At 43.7% G+C, this 16,861-nt stretch overlaps 1 protein-coding gene across 11 annotated transcripts; it reads left to right on the top strand.

Moving 5' to 3' along the window:
• Nucleotides 1-40: 40 nt before the first annotated feature.
• On the top strand, nucleotides 41-11,026 carry LOC109906352 (heterogeneous nuclear ribonucleoprotein C-like). Of its 11 annotated transcripts, none has more exons than XM_020504018.2 (11): nucleotides 41-213; nucleotides 1,832-1,865; nucleotides 5,715-5,768; nucleotides 6,217-6,336; nucleotides 7,511-7,638; nucleotides 7,820-7,892; nucleotides 8,065-8,112; nucleotides 8,203-8,405; nucleotides 9,221-9,334; nucleotides 9,462-9,613; nucleotides 9,889-11,026. In XM_020504018.2, the coding sequence occupies exons 3-11, from the start codon at nucleotides 5,764-5,766 to the stop codon at nucleotides 9,970-9,972; spliced, it is 927 nt and encodes a 308-aa protein (XP_020359607.1). In that variant the 5' UTR covers nucleotides 41-213; nucleotides 1,832-1,865; nucleotides 5,715-5,763; the 3' UTR covers nucleotides 9,973-11,026. The 11 variants fall into 11 exon arrangements, with proteins under 11 accessions (XP_020359607.1, XP_020359612.1, XP_020359610.1 ...); XM_020504023.1 differs by having other exon boundaries at nucleotides 68-213; nucleotides 6,220-6,336; XM_020504021.2 differs by having other exon boundaries at nucleotides 68-438.
• The last annotated feature ends 5,835 nt before the right edge of the window (nucleotides 11,027-16,861 follow it).

Raw genomic sequence — 16,861 nt, 5'->3', positions numbered from 1 at the left:
GAGATTTAAGTCACGTTCTCCTGACTAGATCCAATAAGATACCAGTATTCCGGATAAGGAGTGAACATACTGCTATGCGTAGCCACAGCGCCATTTCGTGTTAACTGGTTCAAGGTACAGTACAATCTGCCTACTGAATTGGAAACGGATCATATAAGACACCAACCAACACAACGTCGAAATTGTACTCATTTTTCAATAATTGAGCTCCTGGTGAGTATTTTGAATCGAGAACATTTTTCAGATTTTTTTTTTCTTTTTTTTTTCTTTTTTACTTTGAGCTGATCTCTTTCGGACTTTTTATTTTTTTGTTTTGATTGGATTTTTCTGACTGCATTCTCTGAATTTGTGTTGGCTTTTAAAGGCGTGCATTTTGTTGCAGCGACGGGTGGAAAACAGGCTGTGCGTGACTAGTATTGGTTAGCTCTCTACACAGCGGTAATTTTTTTGCTTTACTTTTCGAATTAGGACTTTTGAACCTTCATTTTTCCAAGTTTACCATAAGAGCATTTTGTGTGTTTTATGGTAATATTTTTATGTGAAGAAAGATCGAAGGTTGTTTCCAATCTGACTGGACAAATGATTAGGCCTAGTAGTATGTGGTCAACATCATGGTCGTCTTTTCCCCACCCAGGAATGACGTTTTTAACAGGGTTTTTATACTGTTCAACCTTTTCATTTTAAGACCCAGTAACATGAATTTCGGTTGTTGAAGTTGACTGCTCAGAAATATTTCCAACGTTTTCTTTTTGGCTTTCTTATTTTTGAGGTTCGCAACAGTGCTCTCTGCATTAGCCCTATTTCTCGAAACAATGACGTAATTTCTGAGGCATTATCTTTTTTCACTATGAAGAGTGAAAGTGGGCGTTCGTTTGCACTGGAATACAAACAATACGGTGTATTGTGTAAGCAAAGACATTTGTTAAATCGAGAAATAGACTACCCTGGCATTGCATTTTGTGATCTGAATAATTAAAATATTGTGCAGAATGAGATTTCATGCATCCATAATTTGTGCTTTTATTGAACATTATTCAAATGTGTAGCCTGTTGAAATAGTTGTGGTCAGACTTCTATGTGATCAACGTCCATTAGGCCTACTAGAGCTGATCAGTGAACAAAGCTTCTTATGTAGGAAATCTCCTGTGCTTAAGGCAGTGTTGGTATGCATTGATGATGTGAAGATGCCCTGTTACTATGACAATTTCAGGGAGTTGATTTTGCACCAGTGGATACAGTTTTTTTTATTTTTTAAATGTGTTGTTGATTACCTCCTCTCTGTAGGCCTTACCCAGACCTTTTTATTATTTACAAGCCCTAACTAGTAGACCTACCAGCTGTCCTAATTCTCTCAAACGTCTTCCTTCCCTTCACGACAGAAAACGGACTAGTTGGACTGAATTGTTTTTTTTTTTTCATCGTTTTAATCAAGTCCTGCTGTTCTGGGCCCACATTCACAAAGCGTCTCGCACTAGTGGTGATCTAGGATCAGGTCCCACCTCCCATCCAGTCATTGTAATCTAAAACTGATCCTAGATCAGCACAGCTACTCTGAGATGCTTTGTGAATACAGGGCCAGAAGTCTTGAAGGAAAGGAATATGCTTCTACTGTGGTCTTGACACAGTTTAAGAGGTGTGCACCTCACCCCACACCACATTATGTAGATGGTTACGACTTAGCCTATACATGTATATGGCTACTAACACAATCACAATGATTTGTTTCTAAATCTTCTATCATTAGCATAGTTCGTAGCCTCTGATTATGGGTTCAGTTCAACATTACAGGTGTTCTCTTCTAATTTACATTTTTTTGTTTCCCTTTTTTTAGTTTTTGAGGCATCTTTTTTGAGCAGCGACAAATCGTAAGTTGGTCTCCTGTTTTTTTTTTCCACCTCCACGTTGACATCGATTTTGAATCTAGTTTAGTTTTTTCTTTCTGCCTTTGTGAAGTAGCCTTTTTTTCTCCTTTTGGAAATCCCTAAAGCAAGTAGTTTTCTGCTGCTTTTGTGTTGTGATAGCCTATCACTACTGTCCATTTTGTTTTTGTAGTTTTGAGTAGCCTAGTAGTTTGCATTTCACATTGAACCCCTACTTTCCCACTTCCTTTTCTTGTTTAAAAAACAAACCGATTGGTCACCTTCAGAAAGTATTCACACCCCTTGACCTTTTCCATATTTTGTTGTTACACAACCTGAATTTAAAATAGATTTTTTTTAAATTACAAGGTAATTTTTTAAATATACATCACTGGCCTACACACAATAACCCATAATGTCATTGGGATTGTTTGTAATGGAATTTTTACAAATTTCATCAAATGAAAAGCTGAAATGTATTCAACCCCATTGTTATGGCAAACCTAAATAAGTTCAGGAGTAAAAATGTACTGACTGCAATAATAGTGTTCTACATTTATTTTGGATGATTACATCCCCTCTGTACACAAACAATTATCTGTAAGATCAAATTTTATTTGTCACATACACATGGTTAGCAGATGTTAATGCGAGTGTAGCGAAATGCTTCTAGTTCTGACAATGCAGTAATAACCAACGAGTAATCTAACTAACAATTCCAAAACTACTACCTTATACACATAAGTGTAAAGAGATAAAGAATATGTACATAAAGATATATGAATGAGTGAATGTACAGAGCGGGATAGGCAAGATGCAGTAGATGGTATCGAGTACAGTATCTACATATGAGTATGTAAACAAAGTGGCATAGTTCAAAGTGGCTAGTGATACATGTATTACATAAAGATGCAGTAGATGATATAGAGTACAGTATATTCGTATACATATGAGATAAATAATGTAGGGTATGTAAACATTATATTAAGTAGCATTGTTTAAAGTGGCTAGTGATATATTTTAAATCAATTCCCATTATTAAAGTGGCTGGAGTTGAGTCAGTGTGTTGGCAGCAGCCACTCAATGTTAGGTCCCTCAGTCGAGCAGTGAATTTCAACGGATTCAACCACAAAGATTAGGGGTTTTCCAATGCCTCGCAAAGAAAGGTAAAGCTAAATAAAACAGACATTTAATGTCCCTTTGAGCATAGTGAAGTTAATAATTACACTTTGGATGGTGTATCAATACACCCAGTCACTACAAAGATACAGGCGTCCTTCCTAACTTAGTTTCCAAAGAGGAAGGAAACCACTCAGTGATTTCACCATGATGCTAATGGTGACTTTAAAACAGTTACAGAATTTAATAGCTGTGATAGTAAAATGGATCAACAACATTGTAGTACTAACCTAATTGACGGAGTGAAAAGAAGGAATCGTGTACTATTTTATTTTAAATGCATCCAGGCAAGATCCTAGAGGAAAACCTGGTTTAGTCCGCTTTCAATCAAACACTGGGAAATGAATGAACCTTTCAATAGGACAATGACCTAAAACGCAAGGACAAATCTGCACTGGAGTTGTTTACCAATAAGACAGTGGCCAATTTACAGTTTTTAAATAGATTTAAGTCAAAAGGAATGGCAAGACCTGAAAATGGTTGTCTAGCAATGGCCAACAACCAATTGGACAGAGCTTAAAGAATAATGGGCAAATGTTGCCCAATCTTAGACCTACCCAGAAAGACACAGCTGTAGTCACTGCTAAAGGTGCTTCTACAAAGTTTTGCCTCTGGGTTGACATACTTATGTAAATGAGATATGAATTAAGAAAACATGTCTAAAAACACGTTTTCACTTTGTCATTTATGTTGTGTGTAGACTGATGAGAATATTTGATTTTGAGGCTGTAACACAACATGTGTGATCAGTATGAATACGGTCTGAAGGTACTGTAACTGACAACATCGGTGACGGGTAACCATCGAAGGGGCTGCTGAGAAACCGGATCCCCCAACTTACCAGGAGTTGACAAATACTGACCTAACTACTTACTTGTTAACTGGAGATGTTGGCATACGTGACAAATGTTGAAGCACAACACACACACACACACACACACACACTAATGAAAGCCTTGAATATAAACCTAAACTGTTCTGCGCTCTTAAACAATTCCACATGTGGTGTGTCTTTTCACTTCTTCTAAAATAATATCTAAATGGGAAGTGAAGGGAACTATGAGTCTGACTGCATTATAGTATCACCAATAAGGCTAGGGACCTCCTGTTGCGATATCACCATACAGGTGCCAATAAGTTATGTATGGGGATTTTATTTCTTCTCACGATTCAGTTTGTTTTGTGATTATAAATGCTGTGACTTTATTGCGATTCGATGTTCCAAACATATTGCTCAACATGTCTTCTGTAGAGGGACAAAGGAAAAATAGCGTCGTTTTGGGACAGCCAACTAACACAAATGATATTGCAATATTGTCAAAACTGTAGACGATTGTCAAAAATAATGTCACACACACACACACACACAACCAACAACGTGTAGTACCACCTTCCAGACTAGGGCCGTGTTCCAATTATCTCTTCCTCTTGAAAGGAAATGACTTAAATAATAAATGTAGTGGAACTCTCACTGGCCTTTGCCAATAAAATGCTTTATATATTTGTGGGGAACAACTGCACACTTCAGGAGAAAGGAGAGATTATTGGGACTCTAGGATTATTATGTCCCTCTCCAGCCCATAATAGTCACAGCTGTGCGTGTTATATCACCTCTTACTAGGGTCACATGACCTGCCTGCGTTCTCCCCTCATCAACGCTGGTAGATACTAACCCAGCCTTGTCAACTGGCCAGGCGTGACAACACATCCTAGCCAGAATCACTAACTGAAAAGTGCATTAAGCTTTTGGATAGACACCCAGCCCCAACATGGCAGTGTAATCTGAAATGTGTGTGTCCACCGTACAGAGAACGCTGTGGAGCCTTCTATTTTTATCATTTATGAAAGTGGACACAAGCCATGAGGGGCTCTGCTTTGGGATTTACAAAGACAGACATTTGAGAATGTCCTCCCCACACCATGTAATAACATATCCCTTGGTCACATCCCAAATGACACCCTATATGTTCCCTGTAAAGTGCACTACTTTTGACCGTAACCCTGTGGGCCCTGTTTAGAAGTAGTGCACTATATAGGGTATAGGGTGCCAATTGGGACTCTGCTTTGATTTACCACAAAAAATGCCTAATAATGAAAGCCAGTGACTTAAATCACTTCCTGTTAATGTAGTTCACAGACATTTATGAGAGGTCAAGAGTACACGTGGTAGCTAATATACTATTGGATGTATCCCAAATAGCAGTCTATTCCCTCAAGTTCACTACTTTTGACTGGAGCCCTCTGAGCCCCTATGGTGGGTTATGTATGGTATAGGGTGGCATGGGATGCAGTCATTCTATTATTTAGTGTCTCTGAGGTTGTCATGCCAGCCGTGGATCATATTGTTTGTGTATCTAATGACTGCTGTATGCTCAGGTACTTTGTCATGCTAAGTCTTGTTTGTTATGATAATACTATTTGTCCAACAGGTTTTTGGGGTGCTACTTCTTCCTTTACCGCTACAACTTTTTGTTTTTTATGCGTGTGGTATATTTCCCCCCCTCCTCAAGTACCTCATGGGGGCAGCACTGATCCAAAAACAAGAAATACTGAACTTCTGCAGACTTTTCTCATTCTAGAGACATCGCCCCCTCCCTGTAGATGAAATACATCTCCCACAATGCATTGCTGGGCTCCGGCTCGAATTACCAATAATGACACTCTTCTCTCCAACAGAAACAGGTAGGCAGGCAGGCAGACCACGACCGTCCAGGGTACAGGCAATATGGAGTGAGTTCTGGCTATTTCAACCCTGCCTATATGTTCTCTAGATGTAGGAACAGAAGGCTTTAAACTCTGAAATCTGTGCAAAATGGCTGTTGACAAACGTGTATGTGACAATGACAACACCCACCTTCCTGTGCACAAAACAATTACCTTAGATTATAGGCACATGAAAGTCCACCTATACAGTCACCATGTACTGTGAGCCATCACCCAAAGTGACCTACATACACAATGAAGAGGGTGCTTGTTTTAAACAACTGTGTGTGTCTGTGTATAGACACACACACTGAAATCAGGTCCAGTTTATGTTGAAAAGCATCCCCAAACAGGCACATGGTCACAGACCCGCATATCCACACACTCAGCTTACATCTCTCTCTCTCTCCCCCCTCTGTTTCCCTGCTCTTTTCCTTTCATCCCCTTCTCATAAACAACGGTGTCCCACCACCAGTAGCTTGATGGCTGGCAACGTTACCAACAAGACTGACCCTCGCTCCCTCAACTCCCGGGTCTTCATCGGGAACCTCAACACTCTCCTGGTCACCAAGGCAGACGTGGAGGCCATCTTCAGGTTGGGAGCATGGACAGTACTATGCAGGGTTGCACAATTCCCCTATTTATTTATATATATATCTGAACAAAAATATAAATGCAACATGAAACATTTTCAGAGATTTTATTGAGTTACAGTTCGTATAAGGAAATCAGTCAATATAAATCAATTCATTAGGCCCTAATCTATGGATTTTAGATGACTGTGCAGCCATAGGCCCACCCACTTGACAGCCAGGCCCACCCACTTGACAGACAGGCCCCCCCACTGGGGAGCCAGGCCCCCCCACTTGGCAGCCAGGCCCACCCACTTGGCAGACAGGCCCCCCCACTGGGGAGCCAGGCCCCCCCACTTGGCAGCCAGGCCTACCCACTTGGCAGCCAGGCCCCCCCACTGGAGAGCCAGGCCCACCCACTTGGCAGCCAGGCCCACCCACTTGGCAGCCAGGCCCATCCACTGGGGAGCCAGGCCCAGGCAATCAGAATTATTTACAGACCGGGCCTATTATTTACAGACAGGGCTTTTATTACAGACAGAAATTCTCTAAAATGACGTCAGAGGCAGCTTATGGTAGAGAAATCAACATTCAATTCTTTGGCAACGGCTCTGGTGGACATTCCTGCAGTTGGCATGCCAATTGCACGCTAGAGACATCTGGCATTGTGTTATGACAACTGCACATTTTAGTGGCCTTTTATTGTCCCCAGCACAAGGTGCACCTGTGTAATGATCATGCTGTAATCAGCTTCTTGATATGCCACACCTGTCAGGTGGATGGGTTATCTTGGCACGGTAGAAATGCTCACTAACAGGGATGTAAACAAATTTGTGGAAAGTAATTGGAGAGAAATAAGCTTTTGTGTGTATGGAAAATGTATGGTATCTTTTATTTCAGCTCATTAAACATGGGACCAACACTTTACATGTTGCGTTTCATATTTCTGTTCAGTGTATATTTTTTATTCTGGTTGGAACATTTTCTGTAATCAGAAGGAAATAAGCAGGAAATCTAATCACGATTACTGGAAAAGTGAAAAGTTACCGGGGTTTCGCACGCCTAGTACTATGGTAATCTCTGCTCCCACCTCTCCAGTCCCTGTGTACATGTTTCTATGGAGGGGTTGGGATGAAGCAAAAGACAAGTTTCCATTCATTGTACATTGGGCAATAACATAACCTTTTTTATCTTCAGCAAGTACGGCAAGATAGTGGGCTGCTCCGTGCACAAGGGGTTTGCCTTTGTCCAGTATGCCAATGAGAGGAATGCCCGGGCCGCCGTAGGGGGCGAGGATGGGAGGATGATCGTAGGACAGGTGCTGGGTAAGAACCTGGGCTGTGTTTTCTGCTCCTTCTTCCTTGTCTTCCCTTTACCTCTTCTGAAGGCATAGTAGATGTAGATGTGGTCACTTGGATTTGACACCCCGTCTTGATTGAAACTTTCTCTAATTTGCCTCCTTTCTCTGCTCTTTGTTTCTCCCCCCCCCCCTCCTCTCTCTCTCAGACATTAACCTTGCTTGCGAACCGAAGCATCAGAGATTGAAGACTGTGAAGCGCTCTGCGGGAGATATGTACAGGTTTGTGAATTTAAATAGGATCTTTACCAACTGCTCCAGTCAATCCTTTTTGTATAAAAATAAATGCATGTAAATGTTGAACTATGCAATCTACTGTTCCAACCTTGCTGTCTCACTCTCTGTATCGCTCTTTTGTTTCTCTCTCTCTCCCTCTTTCGGCTTTATTCCTCAGTTCTTCATTTGATTTGGAATATGACTTCCAGAGAGATTACTATGACCGGTGAGTCTACCTTTCTCGGTTGCCACTCCCTATACTGACAAAAGGATAAAGAATGATATTTTTTTTTTGCTGTTTGTTTTGCTGTTGTAGGATGTACCCGTACCAGTCCCGCGTGCCCCCTCCACCTCCTCCCCCCCTGTCCCGGGCGGTGATCCCCTCCAAGCGGCCCCGGGTCAGTTTGAGTGGAGGCGGTGGAGGAAGAGGAGGTGGAGGAGCAGGGGGCAGCCGACGCACCAAGACCAACTTCTCATCCTCCAGGAGCAGCCAGAGCAGGGTCTCCACCTCACGCACCAGTCAGTACCACTCACACACACATGGAATTACAGATGCTTTTGACACTTCCCACAGTGACGATATACACTGAGTATACCAGACATCAGGAACACCTTCCTAGTTGCACCCCCCCTTTGCACTCGTCAGGGCATGGACTTTACAGGGTGTTGAAAAGCGTTCCACAGGGATGCTGGCCCATGTTGACTCCAATGCTTCCCACAGTTATCAAGGTGGCTGCATGTCCTTTGGGTGGTGGACCATTCTTGATACACACGGGAAACTATTGAGCCTGAGAAACCCAACAGCATTGCAGTTCTTGACACAAACCGGTGCGCCTGGCACATACTATCATACCCAGTTTAAAGACACCCAAATCTTTTGTCTTGCTCATTCACCCTCTGAATGGCGCACAGACACAATCCATGTCTCAAGGTTTAAAAATCCTTCTTTAACCTGTCTCCTCCCCTTCATCTACACTTGATTGAAGTAGATTTAACAAGTGACATCAGTAAGGGATCATAGCTTTCACCTGGATTCACCTGAGCAGGTGTTCGTAATGTATTTTATACTCGAGTATATGATAATATTTGCCATTTTAGCAGATGCTTTAATCCAAAGCGACGTACTCATGCTTGCATGTGTTTTTACGTATGGGTGGTCCCGTGAATCAAACCCACAATGCTGGTATTGCAAGCCCCACTACACACTAACTCTGAATTGACTCCAGTCATTTACCCTGTAGACACATGAATCCATGTTCATTATATGGAAGTGAAATCCATACCTACTGTTAATGTATGCCTCTGACACTTTTTACCCCCTCTCTCTAACCCAGTGAAGGCAGATGACCTGCAGACCATCAAGAGAGAGCTGACCCAGATCAAACACAAGGTGGACTACCTGCTGGAGAGTCTGGAACGCATGGAGAAGGACCACACCAAGAAGCTAGGTAGGACGGGACAGACACTAGTGAGGAAGTACACATCGTTGCCCACTGCATTTTCCAACATTCGGTTTGAAACAACACATTTTTGTATATCAATAAACCGCTCCCTCCCATCCCCCTCTCTCCCCAGACATGAAGAGTAGTGGGAAGCCGGAACTCGGGGAGGTGTCTCCTCTCCACTGTGGAGGAAAGAAGGAGGAGAGCTTGAAGAGGGAGAGGGAGAGCCAACTGCTCAATGACTCCGAAGAGGAGGAGGGAGACCTACTGGAGGAGGAGGAGGAGGTGAGGGGGATGGGGGAGGTGAGCGTGGGATTAGAGAGTGGAGCAAACTGAGGTGGCGGAGATTTAGGAGAGGCGAGATCAGTACTTGAAGGGGCACTTGAGAGGGAATTGAGCAGAATAGAAAAGAGTTTGAGGTGTAGTGTCTGCATCCCAAATGGCACCCTTATTGCCCTAAATTTGACCAGGTCCTGGTAGAAAGTAGTGCACTATACAGGGAATAGGGTGACATTTTGGGAATCAGTGTCTAATATCAGGTTATTGAATGTTCTTTGCAGGTGAAGAGTCGAGGACGGGAAGATGACGATGAAGAGGAGGAAGGTGAGGATGATGGAGATAGCGCCAACGGAGACGACTCTTAAACACCGCAAGATTGTCTGTTCGCACACGCACACATACATACAGGCACACACACACACACACACTCCCTGACATACACAAAAGGAAATGTGTATAATTACATAGCAACACACATGCAGTACATGGACAGCTGTTCCTACTGAACTCACTATTCATATGGACATTTCCACTATACCATTCTGAACGTGTGCTCACCTACACATTCAGTAACACTCTACCAGTTATGTCAAACAAATATCTGTCCCTTTTCTTCTCTTTGGATTTCTCTCCGATGTATTAGTTTGTAGCCTCATACGGCCATCCTGATCTCTCCATTTACATTATTTGTGAATTGAAATGAAATGAGAGAGCGTGCGCAGCAGTCAGGTTGGTGGACCAGGCTAATTATTTGGCCCCAGATCAAAGATTTTCTTTATGTATACCGTATGTATCTTGAAAAATAGTTTTATTCTAGTTGTACTAGTCCAGATACAGTGGATCTCAAACCTCGCCTCAGAGACCCCCAGTCGTTCCATGTTTTTGATCTATTCCACAGCTAGCACACCTGATTCAACTAATCATCATGTTCTTGACTAGGACAATCAGACGAGTTAGTTCAGGGCTCCACAACATTGTGAAACATCTGGGGGTCCCGAGAGGTTTTAAAACCACTGGACTGGAGGATCTTGGCACCTGCTGCGTCCACCAGCAGGTGGCACCGTGCAATGACATTTTTACACACCTCGGCTACCGTGAAATGTGGTGCTGGAGTTGGAAGATTTTACAATGACCATATTATAAAAATCGTAAACAATGAAACAGAAATGTATAGGAAGATTTCATGCCAGGATTGTCTAATGTATGCCGTTTTCTTTGCCCTGAATGCTTTTGCTTGTTTCTTTTTTTAGCTTACTTATTTGTGTCAGGAAATACACTTTGGCTTAGTATTACCTTGAGTTCTGTAATGGACGTTATCCATGTTGGTGTGTTTGTCTCGGTTGCCGTGTGATTTCAGTTGACCATTACTTTGACTGTGCTTGTGAATTAAAAACTTCCAAGTGGAAATGCTCCAGGCCAGATTGTCTTTGAGCTGTTTGTAATCAAGATGTGTGTGTGTATGGCGCATGTTTCTGCTAATTATAGGTTAACAGATTAAAACTACTCAGCCACATACAGCATTAACATAAGACATGGTAACTCAAAATGCATGGTAAACAAGTGGTTAACTACTTGTGTTCCCCTTCCAGGAGAATGTGTCTTGTCAGGTCCTTAATGACAGAAATAAGCCAGGACTGCTTCCCTCAGCACTGCTCAGAATAAGCCAACCTGGTCTCAGGGGTAGAAGTAACATAGTAAATTGAAATGTTCTAAACTGAAATTAGTAGAATACTTTGTTACATTTGGTGTGGCATGTATTAATTTGTGACTGTCCATCCATGTTGCATGATATGATATGTTACAAATTAAACATTCTCTTAGCTAATTTTGACTAGGTGGCCAAAGCTAGTGTTAAGTGGCTAACATTAGCAAGGCTAGGGGTTATTGGAAGGGTTAGCTAACATGCTAAAAAGTAGTTGATAATTATCTCAAATGCTAGCCTGACTAACCACCCTCCTTTTGATTTGCCTTATGTAACCATACCAAACGGAACATTTCATACTAATTTGAGTGTCCCGTATTTTCATTTACTATGTTACGTCTAGTCTGAGACCAGCCAGAATAAGCAGAGCTCTCTTCCAGAGGAATTCCTCAGCTATGCTGACCTTTCTGAGAATGGCACAGACATCTGAGCAGAAGTGAAGGGTTAAAACACGCAGTATTTGACACACACTACTTGAGATCACTATGGATATACAGGTAAACACTTGAGTAAATGAGGGATATAAAGTATATTGAAAGCAGATGCTTCCACACAGGTGTGGTTCCTGAGTTAATTAAGTAATTAACATCCCATCATGCTTAGGGTCTTAAATAAAAATTCCCAGCTGCCCATTATTCTGGCTACCAGGACTAGAAGAAAATATCTTAGTGACTTTGGTATCAAAGGAGCATAGGGACAGTGTGTGTCTCATCAGTTCTCAATCGACGTGAAGACTTACCGGAGATTCTGCAGCGGTGCCTGAGAAGGTGTTTTCCACCACCATCAACAAAAGACCAAATTATGGAATTTCTCATGGAAGAATGGTGTCGGATCCAATAGAGTTCGACATTTTTAGAATATATGCCAAGGTGTATTTAAGATGACCTGGTGGCCCAACACACTATTAAGAAACTTTGTTGGTGTTTCCTTTATTTAGTCATTTATCTGTATATTGGATTATAATAATTAAAGATAAGTTCAAATCCTTGGCGACAACGTCTTTACCAGTCTCAATTGCTACTGCATATAGGTTCGGGGATAGAGCCAGCTGGTAAACCAGATTACCTTGGAGATTCTGGAGATGGTTACTGGCCACCCCTCAGCCTGGTTCCTCTAGGTTTCTTCCTAGGTTCTGGCTTTTCTAGGGAGTTTTTCCTAGCCACCGTGCTTCTACACCTGCATTGCTTGCTGTTTGGGGTTTTAGGCTGGGTTTCTGTACAGCACTTTGAGATATCAGCTGATGTAAGAAGGGCTTTATAAATACATTTGATTTACTACTAGTCAGCATTCAGGATCAGGTGGTTGGTTGGTTGGGAGGTAGAGATGGCAACCAGTAAACAACATTCAGTTTCAGGTGGTTGGTTGGGAGGTGGCAACCACTAGTCAACATTCAGTATCAGGTGGTTGGTTGGGAGGTGGAGATAGCAACCACTAGACAACATTCAGTATCAGGTGGTTGGTTGGGAGGTGGAGATAGCAACCACACAAAACATGAAACATAATACAGAACATCAATAGACAAGAACGGCTCAAAGACAGAACTACATACATTTTTTAGCCTACAGTAGCCTACATATCAATGCATACACACAAACTATCTAGGTCAAATAGGGGAGAGGCATGTGCCTCGAGGTGTTGCTTTATCTGTTTTCTTTAAATCAGGTTTGCTGTTTATTTCAGCAATATGAGATGGAAGTTCCATACAATTAGGGCTCTGTAAATACTGTACACTTTCTTGAATTTGTTCTGGATTTGGGGACTGTGAAAAGACCCCTGGTGGAATGTCTGGTGGGATAAGTGAGTGTGTGTGTCAGAGCTGTGTGTAAATTGACTCTGCAAACAATTTGGGATTTACAACACAATGTTTCTTATAAAAAGAAGTGATGCAGTCAGTCTCTCCTCAACTCTTAGCCTGGAGAGACTGGCATGTATAGTATTTATATCAGCCCTCTGATTACAATGAAGAGCAAAATGTGCTTCTCTGTTCTGAGCAAACTGCAGTTTAACTAGGTCTTTTCTTCCAGCACTGGACCACATGACTGGACAATAATCAAGATAAGACAAAACTAGAGCCTGCAAAACTTGCTTTTTGGAGTGTGGTGTCATTACAGCAAGACCTCTCATCTTTACAACCATTGAATCTATATGTTCTGACCATGACAGTTTACAATATTTTTTATTTTTTTATTTTACCTTTATTTAACTAGGCAAGTCAGTTAAGAACAAATTCTTATTTTCAATGACGGCCTAGGAACAGTGGGTTAACTGCCTGTTCAGGGGCAGAACGACAGATTTGTACCTTGTCAGCTCGGGGATTTGAACTTGCAACCTTTTGGTTACTAGTCCAACGCGCTAACCACTAGGCTACCCTGCCGCCAAGTAATCTTTGTTAAAGGTTTCAATGACTTCATTATCTGTGGTTGCTGATGTGTATATTGTTGAATCATCAGCATACATGGACACACATGCTTTGTTTAATGCCAGTGGCAGGTCACTGGTAAAAAATAGAAAATAGTAGAGGGCCTAGAGAGTTGCCCTGCACTACACTACACTTTACATGTTTGACATTAGAGAAGCTTCCAACAAAGCCATTTGAGTTCTATTAGATATATAGCTCTGAATCCACAATTATGCATAGGTTGAAAAGCCATAACACATACATTTTTTCAACAATATCTTATGGTCAATAATATCAAAGGTTGCACTGAAATCTAACAGTACCGCTCCCACAATCTTCTTATTATCAATTTCTTTCAACCAATCATCAGTCATTTGTGTCAGTGCAGTACATGTTGAGTGCCCTTCTCTATAAGCATGCTGAAAGTCTGTTGTTAATTTGTTTACAGAGAAATAGGATTGTATTTGGTCAAACACAATTTTTTCCAACAGTTTGCTAAGAGCTGGCAGCAAGCTTATAGGTCTGCTGTTAGAACCAGTAAAGGCCACTTTACCACTCTTGGGTAGGGGAATTACTTTGGCTTCCCTCCAGGCCTGAGGACAAAGACTTTCCTCTAGGCTCAGATTAAGAATATGACAGATAGGAGTGGCTATAGACTCAGCTACCATCCTCAGTAGCTTTCCATCTAAGTTAAATGATAGAATGTAACCTGAAGAGAGGTCATTGTGGCTAAAAGAGAGTGGGAGGTGAGAAGGGAGAGGGGGATGCGAAGGGTGTGAGAGAAGGGAGAGATGAAAGAGGAGCAACAGGGGGGTCATGGGACAGGGAGCGACAGAAAGAGGAAGAGAGAAGAACAGTGGGAGAGATGGAGCTGTAAACCCATTTATCAGTGTCTCCCACTGGGAAGTGTGTGGATATGTGCCCGTGCATGTGCGTCTGTGTATTCTTGTGTGTGTACGTGTCCGTGCATGTGCGTCTGTGTATTCTTGTGTGTACGTGTCCATGCATGTGTGTCTGTGTATTCTTGTGTGTGTACGTGTCCATGCATGTGCGTCTGTGTATTCTTGTGTGTGTACGTGTCCGTGCATGTGCATCTGTGTATTCTTGTGTGTGTACGTGTCCATGCATGTGTGTCTGTGTATTCTTGTGTGTGTACGTGTCCATGCATGTGCGTCTGTGTATTCTTGTGTGTGTACGTGTCCATGCATGTGCGTCTGTTTATTCTTGTGTGTGTACGTGTCCATGCATGCGTGTGTATTTTTGTGTGTGTACTTGTCTATGCGTGTGTGTGTGTGTGTGTGTGTGTGTGTAATTTGTGTTTGAGAATGGTATTGTGCTGTGGTTGCCCTGTGACTAGCCTCAGAGCTGGACTGAATGTCAATGAGAACTCCAGAAGAGAAAAAAACTGGTGAGAGAAGAGGAACATGTGGAGGGGGACAGAAGAAAGGGAGGGAGAGGAGAGGAACAGGTCGAGGGGGACAGAAGAAAGGGAGGGAGAGGAGAGGAACAGGTCGAGGGGGACAGAAGAAAGGGAGGGAGAGGAGAGGAACAGGTCGAGGGGGACAGAAGAAAGGGAGGGAGGGGAGAGGAACATGTCGAGGGTGACAGAAGAAAGGGAGGGAGGGGAACCGGTCGAGGGGGACAGAAGAAAGGGAGGGAGAGGAGAGGAACAGGTCGAGGGGGACAGAAGAAAGGGAGGGAGAGGAACAGGTCGAGAGGGACAGAAGAAAGGGAGGGAGAGGAACAGGTCGAGGGGGACAGAAGAAAGGGAGGGAGAGGAGAGGAACAGGTCGAGGGGGACAGAAGAAAGGGAGGGAGAGGAGAGGAACAGGTCGAGGGGGACAGAAGAAAGGGAGGGAGAGGAACAGGTCGAGAGGGACAGAAGAAAGGGAGGGAGAGGAGAGGAACAGGTCGAGGGGGACAGAAGAAAGGGAGAGGAAAGGAACAGGTCGAGAGGGACAGAAGAAAGGGAGGGAGAGGAACAGGTCGAGGGGGACAGAAGAAAGGGAGGAAGAGGAGAGGAACATGTCGAGGGGGACAAAAGAAAGGGAGAGGAGAGGAACAGGTCGAGAGGGACAGAAGAAAGGGAGGGAGAGGAGAGGAACAGGTCGAGAGGGAGAGAAGAAAGGGAGGGAGAGGAGAGGAACAGGTCGAGGGGGACAGAAGAAAGGGAGGGAGAGGAGAGGAACAGGTCGAGGGGGACAGAAGAAAGGGAGGGAGAGGAGAGGAACAGGTCGAGGGGGACAGAAGAAAGGGAGGGAGAGGAACAGGTCGAGAGGGACAGAAGAAAGGGAGGGAGAGGAACAGGTCGAGGGGGACAGAAGAAAGGGAGGGAGAGGAGAGGAACAGGTCGAGGGGGACAGAAGAAAGGGAGGGAGAGGAGAGGAACAGGTCGAGGGGGACAGAAGAAAGGGAGGGAGAGGAACAGGTCGAGAGGGACAGAAGAAAGGGAGGGAGAGGACCAGGTCGAGGGGGACAGAAGAAAGGGAGGGAGAGGAGAGGAACAGGTCGAGGGGGACAGAAGAAAGGGAGGGAGAGGAACAGGTCGAGAGGGACAGAAGAAAGGGAGGGAGAGGAACATGTCGAGGGGGACAGAAGAAAGGGAGGGAGAGGAGAGGAACAGGTCGAGGGGGACAGAAGAAAGGGAGGGAGAGGAGAGGAACAGGTCGAGGGGGACAGAAGAAAGGGAGGAAGAGGAACAGGTCGAGAGGGACAGAAGAAAGGGAGGAAGAGGAACAGGTCGGGGTGGGACAGAAGAAAGGGAGGGAGAGGAGAGGAACAGGTCGAGAGGGACAGAAGAAAGGGAGGAAGAGGAGAGGAACATGTCGAGGGGGACAGAAGAAAGGGAGGGAGAGGAGAGGACCAGGTCGAGGGGGACAGAAGAAAGGGAGGGAGAGGAAAGGAACAGGTCGAGGGGGACAGAAGAAAGGGAGAGGAGAGGAACAGGTCGAGAGGGACAGAAGAAAGGGAGGGAGAGGAGAGGAACAGGTCGAGGGGGACAGAAGAAAGGGAGAGGAAAGGAACAGGTCGAGAGGGACAGAAGAAAGGGAGGGAGAGGAACAGGTCGAGGGGGACAGAAGAAAGGGAGGAAGAGGAGAGGAACATGTCGAGGGGGACAAAAGAAAGGGAGAGGAGAGTAACAGGTCGAGAGGGA

This window comes from Oncorhynchus kisutch, linkage group LG16 (assembly GCF_002021735.2).
Source record: "Oncorhynchus kisutch isolate 150728-3 linkage group LG16, Okis_V2, whole genome shotgun sequence".
NCBI classification, from domain to species: Eukaryota; Metazoa; Chordata; class Actinopteri; order Salmoniformes; family Salmonidae; genus Oncorhynchus; species Oncorhynchus kisutch.
The sequence above is the reverse complement of the archived record's forward strand: the minus strand, read 5'-3'. Positions and strand labels throughout refer to the sequence as shown.